Source organism: Chroicocephalus ridibundus, chromosome 4 (genome assembly GCF_963924245.1).
Source record: "Chroicocephalus ridibundus chromosome 4, bChrRid1.1, whole genome shotgun sequence".
Classification (NCBI taxonomy): Eukaryota; Metazoa; Chordata; class Aves; order Charadriiformes; family Laridae; genus Chroicocephalus; species Chroicocephalus ridibundus.
In genome coordinates, this window is record NC_086287.1 from 21982843 (window position 1) to 21997936 (window position 15094).

Below are 15094 nucleotides of genomic sequence, written 5' to 3' on the forward strand. Positions count from 1 at the left end.
GGAGAGGTTTGTTTTAGGTAGAAACTATTCTATAATATCACTTCAGGTTTGCTGTAGCAAGTTGCAGTTGCATCAAAAACATTTTTTGATTTGGGTGTGGTTTTTTTAATGTTCTAGCTTGCAGGGTTATGTGGAGAGTTTTGTTCAGCTTACTTTGAATATGCTTTTAATTGTGTTCAAGCAGTCGTAATATTAAAAAATTTGGATTGCAAGCAATTAAAAAATAGGTGTAACTCTTTGAATGTGCAATTTGCTCACTAGAATGGGTATAAAATGATTGCTCAATTTTTCCAGAATGGAGGCCAACACCCAGAGAGAAATAACAGCTCTGAAACTCTGCGAAGGACACCCGAATGTAGTGAAGTTACATGAAGTTTATCATGACCAGGTATTTTGAGGAAACTACAATCAGCAGTTGCCAAACACATTGCCATGTGTTTTCCCAAGAACTCATAGGAGTTAAGCATACTGTTACGGTGGAGGCAACTTTTTTCCTAGGTCTTTTGTCTGGTCAGTATAGAGGATGAAGCAGTAGTTCTACATTCAAGGAAACTTGCAGTTACTGTAGCAAATCAAAAAAGTATTTGGAGGAATTAGAGTCCTGGATTCTGTTGCTGGTTCTGTCCTTGTTCTGCTTTGTTAATCTTCATACAATATATTCGTGGCCCAGTTTCCATATCTATGATACTGAGGTATCTAATCACCTTCCTTTGGGGCTGTCGTGAATCTCAAAATATTTGTGAAATAATTTGGAAATCTTGCATATAAAGATTACGTGTCTAGCTTTTTTCTTTTTTTTACATATTAGTAACTTAATGGAGATAACAGAGTAGCTTGCTAAATTACCTAATGTGAAAGTAGAGCCTCTGTTTGAAAATGTATTGAGATCAGTTTAGGGTTTATTTAGAGACCTTAGTTATCATTTCCCTTAGTGTAACGCAAGCTCCACAGCATGTAATAAGTCATAATTTGATATAACTTGGAGGTTGGCCCTTGTTTGAGCTAGGGCTTTGGACCAGATGTCCTGCAGAGGTCCCTTCCAGCCTCAACTACTCCATGATTCTACTCTATGATTTTGTAAGGGAACATAGGCTTTCTTGCCTCCCCACATATCCCTGTCTATCCCCATCATGCTGTTTATACAAGAAGCAGCAGAGCGTTCACTTGGAGCACTTCTAAAATGAGCTGAGTGGATGAGATGTACGTACGGTAATCTTTAATGATAAGGAAGCCTTTTTGTGCATTTATGTACAGTATGAGTACATGTGTGTAGAACAGGACACGTTTTTCACTTTCCTTAGAGTAAAATGACTGTACTCAGGAATATCTAAAAAATGTGTTCCTCAGATTGCTCTGCAACTGAATAGGCTACTCTCAGCCAGCCAAACCATTGTACTTGTAGCTGCTTTTGGTGGCTCCTAGGTGTTATCTTCCAGATGTCTCATGCACAATATTCTCAAAACTAGAACTGGTCAAAATTTTCTAGTTTCGACATTTATGCGGTTTGTCTTAAAAAAAAAAAAAAAAAAAAAAAACAACAAAAAAAACCAGTTCCCGTTTTTAATTTGCTCTAATATCAGTCTGATCAAATTCTGCGTTAGTATTCCAACCGTAGAATATTGGGTTGCAGTCTCTTTTGGTAAGCCACAAGAAGTTTTCTGGCAGAGAAAAGTCTCTATGCTTTCCAACTTTCCCGCCAGCTATTCCCAAGACATGAATAAAATTTGCAAGCACTACTAGCAATGTGACTGGTAGACACCTTCTTTGTTCTAAGAAGTGTTATCGCTTTCTGTCTGCATAGCTCTGCTTCTGTTCCTTGGTTTCTAAATACTGTGCATATTCTGTTCCTGCCTATTTCTTTGAATTCCATTTTTTTCACCTATTCCAGAACTTTTTTCTTTGCTTGCAAATACTACTTTTATTACTGTCATTCAGGGAAAGGAAATGCTAGAAGCCAGCATGTGCCTACATCCCTTGCCTTTTGAGAGTGCTAACTTCACTTTCCTGTCCTGAGAAATGTTTGTTTAATGGCAAGACATTTGAATTGCAGTTGATTGTGTGCTAATGTTGTCTTATAATCAAAGAAGTCGCTGCTTATTGATTGTCTTAAAAAGAAAAACCATCTAAACAACGATTATGTTTTTAATTAAAAAAATAGTCTTTAACGTTTGGCAATATGTCTACTGTGATTCTAATGATAGAGTAGCTTTGGCTACTGCTCTGTAGGGGATGAAATCAGAGGAAGTTCTAGATAATTTTTGATTTCACAGTAAAGTTTCAGGATGCTTTTAAAGGATTTGGTAACATTAAATATTTAGCTCCTTATACATATTAATAGAAATGTATCCCTATGTCAGAACAGGCTTAAACAGCAAAAGTCTAGCTTTTTCCAGCTTTATTTGTTAGCCTAACGAAAGGTATTTCATCTCCCTACAAATTTATCCGTGTACATGGTGGCATTGCATTTTTGTAAATAAATATGGGTGGACATGGGAAAGACATCAACATCCTTCACTCTCAGTGAGATTCATGGAAAAAAGTCATCTGAGATGCAATTTGGTGCTTCTCACTGGCCTTCCACATTGGTATGAGCAGCAGTCGTCTTTCTTCAAACTTTGAGAATCGGAATAGCACCTAGCTGCCGAATGAATGTTGGTCTATAATGTTAAATTTCTAACATCCCGTATTTTTCTTTATTGTTTCAGCTTCATACGTTTCTAGTAATGGAATTGCTGAAGGGAGGAGAATTGCTTGAACGTATTCAAAAAAAGAAACATTTCAGTGAGACTGAAGCCAGTCATATTATGCGCAGACTTGTTTCAGCGGTGAGCCATATGCATGATGTAGGAGTAGTCCACAGGGATCTGAAACCTGAGGTATAGTGGCTTGCTTATATATGTTTAGACATTCAGTCATTACATATCCGGAATGTGATGTATTTCTGTTGCACCAGCTTTTTCTACTTCTAGGTTTTTAATAAAATGTTACCGCTTTTACTTAGCAAATCCTGTAGGTATTTTTCTGTTCATAGGTAAAAGTAACTGTTAGGAAACATTTTTAATTTTGTAAGCAATTTACACTCCAACTTGTTCAAAACCATTCTTTGCCTATTTGGGGACAGTTTTTACTAGCGGTAAGTATATATTTATTGTATGAAACAATTCACAAGCAGAGCTAGGTTGTACCTGTACGTTTCCACCTTTTGTTTCATTTTAATTCCCTCAGTAGCTGCAACACCCTTGTACTGTCTTCTGTCCCAGTTAAACACAAAATGAACCATAAACTAACACGACCAACTAATAAAGATGTGTGATTTGAGTTCCGTTAGTAGTTTCTGAAGAAAAACAATTATTTCATATGTATTTTTCACTGATTACTTGTTCTGGTATTTTTGTTGTGCAGCAACATCTTGCCCACTGGCTTTGTTCTGCTTCCTGGAGCCAATATTTGCTCCTTTTTCTTTGCCAACAATGGTCTTTGGGTATATGTTAGTTTTCTTTAGCCCAAGAATAGCATAAATTGATGTTATTTTGTCCAGTAAGGATGTTATATTGTATTGGTGATTACAGTTATCGTACCTCAGGAAATAGCTACTTCTTTTGTATCTGGAGTTTAAAATGATCCACTGTTCCTACCAATGTTTCATCCTTTTGTAACATACCTTCTGGTGTATTACAAACCTACTTATTTTTTAGTAGTTCCAGTTCAACAGGTAAAGAAGTCTGCTAGGTGTTAGTATTAAACTGTTTTTGAAAATCAGTCCAAAATAAATGAGTTTGAAAACATCTCTGTACTGGAGTCTCTGTACTAAATAAACAATTAAATAAAGAAGGAGATATTGTGAAATTCTAATGTGTCAGTTGAAAATGTGGCTCTTGGAAGGAATTTCTCTGCTGACATCATCAAGGAAAGAAAACAGCTTTTGGAACAAGTCATTGTTGGAAGGAAAAAACCCAGAAATCCTTTCTCTCTTCCTATTCTCACCATTTTAGTCTTACTACCATCTTGAATGTAAAGGCCAGATTCTATAAAGCAGAGCTTCAGCTGCATGGTAAATTAGGCAGTCTTCAATTCTACATAGTGCTCAAGAACAGAAGTCTGGGAAGTCCAAGTAATGAAGGGTTAGCAAACAGCTTGCAGAATGCGTTGCCTCCACAAAGTTGGACTTAACCAGGCTGTCTCCTTCCTGCCTGTTGTTTTGAAAGTTACTATTTTAGATTCAGACATGAACTTAGTATGGGATATGCAGGCTTCCCAATATAGATGTGGTTAGTGCACCTTTCTGTAAAAATACATATAGGAAATTCCATTGCTTTTCTAACAGTTCCAGTCAGATTTATTTGATGTTCAACTTTTACATCTAATGTGATACTGATAAGTCTATTTTAAAAAATGTCTTGTCACTAAGGATGGGGCTTTTTGTAATTGCATGGACTTGGAAGAGTCTTCTATTTCAGCAATAGTAATTAGATCACATATACTGCTGTCCAAAATAGAGAAAAAGTACTGGATAGGAAATAGAGAATTCACAGAAATAAAGAATTCGTGTAACATATGTGACCATTTGGAGCCTCTCAGTAGAGGATTTGAGGACTGTTTCTGTGAAGTGATCATTAATCTTTAAACTGAGTTCTAAAGGTACTAGAAAAAATATACCAAGGCAGAGATAACATTGTTTATATATCTTTAAAATATACGTGGAATACAGCTTTAAGTGTGTGTTTTTGTGAAACATGTTTTATTTACCTAATCGACAAAGTAGTGTGAACCCAACCTAGGACGTTTGGACTGGACCTTTCTTTCTGTACGTAACCAATTTCATTTTTGTCTTAAGAAAGGAGGTCTTTTTAAACCAATGCTACTGCATAGAAAAAAAGATGATTGTATTAATCACCTATCCTCATTGTAATAATATTTTTGCTGAAATTAAGCTTTCTTCAGATCCATTTTGCACAGTTTTAATATGGAACACTGACTTTTCTGACTGTGCATTAGGCTATGACAGCCATACAGAATGCAAAAATACTGTTTTGTAGGAGTTAATTCTCTTTTATCCATAATGAATGCTGACAGGTTCTCCTTATTGATCTACTTGCAGTCTAGCAATCATTTTTTCCCTGTTCTTAATGAGTTTGAAATTAATTACTTTGTGTTGAGTCATTCACCTTTTGTATTACAAAATTACATAGGGCTATAGGATTTCTAATAAGGATTTCTTCTAGCGTTGCATAAATTAAACAGCAGAGGCAACAGCAAAATTTTGCTCTCCTCTCTTCTCTCAGAAGTTCCACACACAAGAAAGCAACATGCCAGAAGGAAGTGGAAGCTTAAGAAAATTTACTTTTGTTTGAGGAAGAAGGCAGTTCTCCATTTATGTTGCTGTCTTTGCGTTTTTTCTTGTCAGTGTTTCCTGAATTATTTACCTCACTGTTCTCTGCTAAAAACCCATTTTCATTAATAGTCTCAGACAGAATTATCCTGTCTTGCAGATACACACATGACATTCTCTTACATCCCAGAGAACTGTTACTTCTACTTTTCCATTTTTTTCCCAGTGTCTTCCAGTTCCCCTTTTCTCTAGAAAATGGGAAGTTTTCTGTAGTAATAAATGTAGGAAAAAAAATAACTATTAAGTATTCTAACCAATTTTACAACTGATGCTGGTATTGATTTTTTTGTCTTTGCTTTTCAGAATTTATTGTTTACAGACGAAACTGACAATTCAGAAATAAAAATAATTGATTTTGGCTTTGCTCGTTTAAAACCACCTGATAATCAGCCTCTTAAGACTCCATGCTTTACTCTTCATTATGCTGCCCCAGAGCTCTTGAATCACAATGGTTATGACGAATCTTGTGATCTGTGGAGTTTGGGGGTCATTTTGGTGAGTAATTGAGGTTTTTAATTGTAACTTTATTGTATGTATTTACTTGTTAAAATGTGAAGGACATAACACAATGTCAGACTTGAGTTGGGTAGATGCTGAATTCAAGTGAGGTGAAAATACTGCGGCACAAATAATAGGTTCCAAAGACAGATGTTTTCCAAGGGTGGAGATTTTTTTCCTAAGCAGTAAATTAAATTCAACATTTCTGGGAATGGAAAAAAAACTTGATACAGTGTGGTTATTTAAAAAGAGATGTTAGGAGATTTTGCAGGCATGCATATAATCTTCCCACAGTTCTGTACAGACAAGGAGTCAGCCTGCATTCTGATTTACAGAAAATTAATTTCAGTAGATATAAACTGGGTAGAAATACCATTGTTTTGTTTGTAGTTTCCTGAAACATGTGAATGTTTTTTCTAACAAGGACTCCAGAGAAAGTCTTGCCTATTTTAAATTTTCTATAGCCTTGAAGTTATGCTAGGTAAAGTTCTATTGTATAGTGCTGGTGATGCAAACAGCGGCATTCCATATTTAGTAACAGCGTTGTCAATAAATATACTGTGTTTGTTAATACTGCTTTTGTTCTCATGACAGTATACAATGCTATCAGGACAGGTACCATTTCAGTCCCAAGACAAAAGTTTAACATGTACCAGTGCATTGGAAATTATGAAGAAAATAAAAAAGGGAGAATTTTCCTTTGAAGGAGAAGCTTGGAAAAATGTTTCTGAGGAGGCTAAAGAGTTAATTCAAGGTATGTCTTCACAAATATTTCATGTACCTTATATTTTTATCTCAAAAGATAAAATTTAGAGAAATGTACAATATCTGGATGCTGTGAGAGTGCCTAACATAACATCAGAGTGCCTAACCTGACAGAATAGTATCCACAGCTTGAGCTATGTACTGACCCCTAGTACAAGTTATGGGTAAAGGTGAACACATCAGAATGGCATTAGAAATTGCTTGTATGCCTAGCAGATAGCTTTCTAATGCAGTGAGATGCTGATAGAAGGTTACCGGGGTTAGAAGTAACTGAAGAGCTTCAGAAAAAGTGAAGTCAGTCTTATAAAAACATATTTAAAAGCAGGGTTATTTTTGCTTTTGTAAAAACACTGGGTTACGAGATAAACGTTTTAAAAGCTGAGCTTTTGCAGAAAATGAATGTATTACTGTCATTTTTTCCTTGGGCTGTTTTTAAATGCATGCACCAAGACTACTGTATTTCTGAGCTACTTTATTCACATTTGTTATGCTTTGATTCTTCTTAAGATTTTGAGCATCTAATTATGTTTTCAGCATGAGATAGACACCAATCCTAGTTCTACTAAGATCGAGCTCTGAATTTCTGTAGAAGCAGACTTGTAAGGAATTTTTCTGCCAAAATGTAGGCATTTCCAGAATCAGACTTCAGTGGATCATGCAGAGAATCTGAGGCTAACTCTCTTGAACTTCATCCTAGACAGGTTTTAAGTGAAGAAATCATTTGTTAGTTCTGAGTTTGTGTGAGAAGAGATGTGAGTTATCAAACAGTTAAACAGCAGTTTCTTGCATTTAATAATCCTTCTGGAGAGGATGATAGTATAACATTGTGTAATCCTTATCTAGGATAAATATTGGCCTACCTAGGATAAATATTGTCATTACATACTTATCAAAGAAATGCATGAGTTTTTCTTAAAAAAAAAATTGTGTTTTCTATTAAAAGAAGATAAATAGCTCAGAATTTTAAGAGAATGTAATATATTTCTATAAGGACTTCTGACAGTGGATCCAAACAAAAGAATTAAAATGTCCAGCCTGAGATACAACGAATGGCTTCAGGATGGCAGCCAGTTGTCATCCAACCCTCTAATGACTCCTGATAACTTGGGCTCTTCAGGAGCTGCGGTGCATACGTATGTCAAAGCCACTTTTCATGTAAGTTCTAAGAAATCTTATGTCATGGCGTAATTTTTTTAATATGTTAATCTATATTTATGTATGTTTTCTCTTAATTAAAAATACGTATTTGTCCTTACAATTTGGTGATTGCGTATAGCTGCCATTTTTTCCTCCATAGATAACATCTATGATTGAGTGCCCTGAAAACATGAATGATGAGGCAAGAATAAATTTCTTGAAGACATTTACACTAGTGGGATTCTGGGGACTGAGACACAGCTGTTCCTGAAATAGCTGTTATAAATATTCTGTTTCTTTGAGAAATCTATTAAAAGGTCTTCAAACTTTTATAAATAAGAGAAGAAACTTTCTATTTAACTCAAGTAACTGCTTGACTTTTTGTCCTTTTGGTTACAAAATTGAGGTAAAATTTCTGGAACATACTCAGTTCATGTTTTTAATATCATCGATACTTTTTATAATGGACTTGTCTACCATTGTATATTTACTAACAATGTTTGAACTGCAACTATATTATACAAATATAGTGTTGATTCTCATGATTCCTTCTGCAGAGAATAAACTCGAATTGAGCAGATTTATGCTGAAATACTTGTAGACGCCTATTAACCAAGAAGAGAAAAAGAAAGGAATTGTTACTTGGAGAGGTCCTGATAATGCAACGTAATTTGGGCTGAAAGAAAAACTAATTTGACTAAGTAATTTCTGAAAATGTAGTCTTAAATAGGCTTAAGGCTTAATAAAAAATACTTCTAAATTAAAAAGAACAAGGAGGGGAAGATGGCGATTAAAAATGTCACGTGTTGGCTGTTAAATACATGTAAAGGCTAGTAAAGTTATCATTAACAGCTACAACAGATTTAGTAGGAATCTGTCAAGAGATTACAGTTTATTTTATGACTTACCCTAGAACATTCTTAATAAGCTATGAGCCATAAAATGTCTTAAACCTCTTGAAAAGCTTAGAATTACCTTTTATTTTTAAACAGGCCTTTAACAAGTACAAAAGGGAAGGATTTTGTCTCCAGAATGTTGACAAGGCGCCTCTTGCAAAGAGAAGGAAAATGAAAAAAACAAGTACAAGCACAGAGACACGTAGCAGCTCCAGTGAAAGTTCACATTCTTCTTCCTCTCATTCTCATGGTAAAACTACACCTACAAAGACACTGCAGCCAACAAACCCTACAGACAGCAATAACCCAGAAACCATCTTCCAGTTCTCTGACTGAAAAGCAGAATGTCCCATCTTGAAGATTTAAGTGGTTATAAACTTGGGCATACCTATATTGTCTTCTCCCACGCTTCCTCCGTGTGGCTTACAGGCTACAGGAATATGTCTGTCGCTTTAAAAATGTATTTCAGTCATACCTTTTTAGCTTTGTATTTCAATAAATTTCTTTTTAGCATTAAGTTTGGTATCACTGGATATGGTATAATACTATTATACAACCAACATTGTATTCTCTTAGGGCTAAATTACTAGCGTGCAGTCAAGCTCAATGTAAGGAGCTATGCTGCTCGTGGTGCAGCTTCGAGGAAGACTCTTTCTCAGTGTCTTCCTCCCAGTTTCTTCCCCACTGTTGAAAGAAAGGAGAGCTCTGTAATGTGTATAGAATTGTTGATCTTCTGCTTTTACCCAGCTCTGTGAAGAATGTCATAGAATTTGATTCTTCGTGCATGTAAGGAACCATTGGTACAGTGCACCAAAGCAGTATAGTACTTTAAGGCCTTTTAAATTTGTGGTTATGTTCTATGCCGTTTATTTGAATTTTAAGAGCAAAATGAAGCATTATGGAACTCTTATGTTGTTTTAAAAAGTAACTCCATATATCTTGTTCTAAACAACTCGTAATGTAAGTCTTAGATTATTTTTTTTATTTATTTAATTTTTTAAAAAACATCTAGGGTAAAAGATGTCTGATAAGGTGAGGTGTCTAGTACTGTGATACAATAATTTTTATTTCTACTTTTTGAAGTTATTAACTTTTAAAATGTTTTACAGATTCTAAAATGTAATGCTGTAAGAGAAAGTGAAATTTCCTATTGAAAGCTTTGGAAAATTGTCACATGTTAAAATATCTATTTCAAGAATTAATTATAATTTATATTTTCTTTTTGTATTTACACAATAACTTTAAAATACTAAGATTTTTTTAAAGATGCAAAAACTCCAGTTTCAACATTTGTTACTATAGGGTCCATACAAAATGTATACCGAGTTCTTTGAATTTTGCATTGTGCTAATATGGCAGTTTAATAGTGACTGTAAAATATTAGAATATATGTTTTCCTTTTTGCACTTTATAACATCAAAAGGAGATGTTTTATAATAAAGTGCACTCAGATCTCTCTTCCTACAAGGTGCTGAGCACTGTTTTACTGGGTTGAATGACCTGAAATCCACCGTACTTGGTGGTTGTGGTCGTTGTGAAGGAGAATTCTGTACTTTGCAGGAGTGAATCCCTGTATATTACCCACTGTTTTCATTCCTTACTTTAAACTGCAAAGCTCTTTCTATCTTGCTTTTACATTGTATATAACAAATACTAGACCTGGGCACCTTGTGTAGTGTAGATGTTAACAACTTATGCACTGGGAATACTAAAGGGAAATTATATTGAACACTGTGCTTCACAACTTGTTCACTGTGGTGTTCTACAGTGAAGCATTTCCTACTGTGATAGTATAGTATGTACATAACTGTTTGGAATCATAAATGTGACTTACAGAAACATCAGCATAAACTTTTAAATCAGTGTATTTTATAAATTTATGGAGAGCTTTTTTATTGCTCATATTCTCAATGACTAGGGATAACTTAAGTGCTAAAGATGACTCCAGTCTTGCAATTGCTTACCTGTGTAAGTTTCCACTGAAGTCAGAGAGACTCCTTGTGTAAAGTTAATCGTATGCCTAAATTTGTGTGATGGAAGACTAATTGACTAGGGATTTTGTTAACAGCTTGCTCTATCTTCAAGTAACCTTAATCCAAACCCTATGCAAGAAAGATTATACAAATTGTTTATATCAGTGGTTTTATTTATAGAATTATATCAGATATCAGTATTGACAAATACAATACATCCATGTTTACAGGGATTGTGTGTATCAAAATAAGGCTTTGAAGCCCAACATGTTTGTTCTGTGTTTCTTTAATATTAATAATGGCATTCTGAGGTTTTGGAATTGCTCATGTGAAATAGTTTACTACTTTCTTGATGTGAATGTCAACAGTAATTGCAGCATTAATTTCAGGTTGATGTGAATATTGAGGTTTGCACTGTTTATGTAGAAGTAGTATATTTAAAGATCAGTATATGTGCTAATAACACAACCAATTTTAAGTGGCCGATGTTAAAATATTGAAAAATAATTGTCAATGTAATATATTCAGGTTTGCTTTCTGAATGCTCTCTTTGGAAGTAATCTCAATAGTGAACATGGCTCATTTGTAAAAGAATACTTTCCCTCTCCCCAATAAACTTGCTGTAAATACAACAAACAATTCACCATTAATACTTGTTTTGCAGACAGTACAAGTGAATTGGGAGGTTGGAGAGCTGCTTGCTTGTAAAGTTTGCACTTTGAGGAGTTCTTGGAATTTGTTGTCGTCAGGGGGAGGACAACAAAAAGCAATTTTTGGTTTGATTTCATTTAACTGTAAGAAACTTTTGAATGCGAGGTGGATTTGGAATATTGTGACCCAGCTGAAATAACTTCTTAAAGTCAGAAACACAGTACAGTTGTTTCCCTGTTGGGAAATTTAAATTGTCGCTTGACAAACTGATGAAACAAGAAGAATGCTTGCACAAGATACTAAATGCTAGATGTAATGGCTGTATTGTCAGAGGGTTTTGTCACACCGGTTTTGAGAGACTGTTATGAGACTGAAATTATTAGAATACATCACTTGTATCAAAGACAACCTTTATAGATGAATATTTCTGTGTCCTGTTTGTGCTCTAGCAGTAGTTATTAAATAAAAATTTTAAAACAGGGTCATTCTTTTTGGCAGGCGTTAAGTACATTTAGGTGTCGCCTTGCATTTGCTTTGAACCCGTTACCTGGGGTAGCTGAAATGTTTATCACCTCTGACTTTCTGCTGCCTCCAGGTAACACAGCTCTTGAGGAGGTGTGTTTGACACTAACCTGTCTGAATTGTTAGATTAGCATATTTCCATAAAACAACTGCAGATCTCCAGTTACACTGATGCAGCTGAGTTGCAAATGAGGCAGCTCAAGAGCAGGTTCGCTTCTTGTTTGGATGTCCCTGCAGAAGACCGGTTACTTTTGACAGAACGATGTCTCAGCTTCGTCTGTTGCCCAGCCTGGCACTCTAGGTCATGTAAAGACCGTGGGCCAAATTTATCATACTCGTACCACTATTTAAAATCTGAAGTGGACAGGCCAGTCTTCATTAGTACTATAAATACTTTGTATTGCCTTGGTAAAGAGGTGTTAGACTGTAAATTATGTTTATACTCAGATTAAGTTTCCTTCATGGTGCTGCTATGTGTCAAGCAGCTTTAACGTCTAGTAAAGATATCTCTCTACTGTCAGAAATGTAATGCAGTCAGCAATATTGTGAGCAGATTTGCCTGAAAGATCAAATTTCATATCAGTAAAGATGTAAATAACTAGTGTGGTTATTAACCTAACCTGTAAAGTACTCAATATTCTGTAAAGCTGTTTCTTTATAATACTTTTAAAAACACAAATATTAGTAATTAAGAGGTAATTCTAAAGGATTTAGAGGAGTACAAAGGAAGTAACATGACCTACTGTTCCTCTCGCTCAGTGAAATTTCTACACTTTTTATATAAAAGCCACTGAAGTATTTATTGTCTCTTAATAGAAGGGTCAGTGCATTTGGCTTATGTATTGTTTACTGCTATGAAAAGAACTTTATCAAATGCTTTATTAAACAGTTTGGAGAGGGGGGGAAACACAAAAATCCAGTATTGCATCAGAATGGGTTGAGGCTTCAAGTTTGCATTGCTGATGGATGTGTTTTCTCAGCCCTTTTCCGTGCCCACTTTTCTGAAGAAGATAACGATACCTGCACTGCCACGTACCCTACCACTCATCCAGGAGCAGAATAATTCTTGACAGAAAATATTTGCAGAATGACAATGTATGTTTATTGGTTGTGATGAAGTGTTGCACAAGTGTCTCACATTTTTAATATGTGCATGTATTATGTGCATGTATGTAGATACACGCTGTATTGCACGTCTAGGCCTCCATGTAAAGTAACATGCCTTGTTTAAGAGAACCTGTACTTAAAAGTGAGTTCTCGACTTGCCCTTGTTCAGAGGACCGGACAAGGGGGCGGCCGCAAAAGAGGAAGAAGGTTATGGGAAGTCAGAGATGAGAGGCTTCTGAGAAGACATTTTCAGGGGTAGATTTCTCCCCTTGCCATCTCCATGTGCGTGCAATACTCACTGACACTGAGCTGCAAGCTTTCTTGCCAGTTACCCAGCATAAATATATTTCCTGACTCTTCAGGTCTGTGAGTATATGTGTGTGTCTACACACGTGTGTATCTTTATATGACATTTTGGTCTTCAGTTGGAATTTTTTGTTATTTCTCAAGTATCGTTCCAGGTATTTTTACCAAGTTGGCGGTCTTCATTCTTTCCCCCCATATATGACGTCTTTCTCAGCACTGTTTTTTACATTGTGGAACATGACATTGCCTTCTTTCAGTCAAGATAGTTGACTGAATATTATGGATTGAGAGAACAGGAAATAATGTGCCTGTTTCTGCTGTAAAGAGATAAAAGTGTTTCGATCTTTGTCTACCTGTGAGAAACACTTCTCAGTTTGCTCCTTTGACCCACAGGGCACTGGATTCTATAAAAAAATAAGAAATGCAGAGCTGTTGGCTAGCTCTCGCCTGACATTCAGCATTTTTATATATTGCTCGTTCAATTGAGTCTGGATGTTCAGAACACCTGTGTAGAAAAGAAAGCTTAGGATGATTCCTGTAGTCTGCACTAGTAAATAAAGTGATGCTTTCAATTACATAGACCAGCTGGAGCAGTCTTGTTTGTTGTGCTTGGAAGCAGCGAGAGCCGAGAAATGTGAGATGCCTGCAATAACGTAAATTTGAAGAAAACCCATGTATTTTGTCAGCCTTCATGTTCTGTGCGATGGGAAGAGGAGTCTGCAACTGCCTGGGCATCAATGGTAAGTGTTAAGGTAGATGAGATGGTATGGGCTGGGCTGACAGCTTACTGTCACCCAGCGGGCCATTCCTCATCCGTTCTTCTGCCCACATGCTACACCCTTTTCTTGGTTCTGGTGCTTGTGTTGCCTCTTCAGCCAGCAGAGCCAAGGGGAAATAAAAGTGTTTTATTAACTTAGTTAAGGCATTTTGGTTAATGCTAGACTAACTGATTTCATAGTTAATCCAAAGTAAAAGTAGTAACGATGCATTGCAGAACCTAATATGCTATAATGCTATGATTTTTGAAAACTAATACTTTATTCGATGCTAGAAAGGAATCCATACTATTCACGCGTAAAATCACGTTTTAAAATTGGCAGCCAATCTGGCTGTATTCACCAAATTCACGCAGAAGTCTGCTAACTTCCTTTGAAATGCCAACAATAAAGCAGAGAAAAACAACTCTTCTGTAATTGTTCAGGAACTGCTCAAAAACCTGTCACAGATGAAACCACAAACTGATTGCAAACTTGCTGCATTTTTCTTAATACAAAGATAACTTTACTTAGTCAGGAAATCAAGCTTCAAATCTTAAAATTGGCATCTCGTTTATGTTAACCTGATTTTCCGTGTGGGTTTTTTTTTTTTTTAGAAATACATAGTTGTGTTAGTATAATTGTGACCGAAGGTTTATTTTTGTAAGTCAGAGAAAAGCTAAGGATTTAGGCTAAGGCCTTGTGAATAACCAAAAGAAATCTGGGAAAGGTAATCACTATATGTAGTTAGTTTAGTTCAAAATATACATTCATATTACTGATACTTGCTGATATAACTACATCTAACCAAATATATTTTGCATCGGTTACGGGTGTGATTTTGTGTGACACATTCAGCTCCGCTAAAAAAGCTTTCCAGTGTAAACTAGTCTTTGGAATTACAGCAAAGTGAGAAGAAAGGGGGGAACTGGTATTTAAAGACGATGATGCAAAGGGGACAACGCTCAAGCTTTGTCTCCAAGTTACGCAGACAGAGGCGACTAGGCGATAGTATCATCATATTGGCTGTAGAAGCTTACTCATTAATAGCAGTATGTATCCTTTTTTTGCCTTTAAAATCAATACATGGTGGAG

The 15094-nt window shown here is 35.7% G+C and overlaps 1 protein-coding gene across 4 annotated transcripts in view; it reads left to right on the forward strand.

Annotated features, from left to right (window-relative positions):
• The window catches only part of RPS6KA5 (ribosomal protein S6 kinase A5), an 83574-nt gene extending 69746 nt beyond the window's left edge, over positions 1-13828 (forward strand). For 3 of the 4 annotated variants that reach the window (XM_063331598.1, XM_063331599.1, XM_063331601.1), the window contains 6 exons: positions 295-388; positions 2706-2876; positions 5693-5884; positions 6482-6641; positions 7644-7807; positions 8782-13828. In XM_063331598.1, the coding sequence (XP_063187668.1) occupies positions 295-388; positions 2706-2876; positions 5693-5884; positions 6482-6641; positions 7644-7807; positions 8782-9021 (1021 nt within the window). In that variant the 3' untranslated portion in view covers positions 9022-13828. The remainder of the gene's footprint in view (positions 1-294; positions 389-2705; positions 2877-5692; positions 5885-6481; positions 6642-7643; positions 7808-8781) is intronic. The other variant, XM_063331600.1, reaches the window with a different exon arrangement.
• The last annotated feature ends 1266 nt before the right edge of the window (positions 13829-15094 follow it).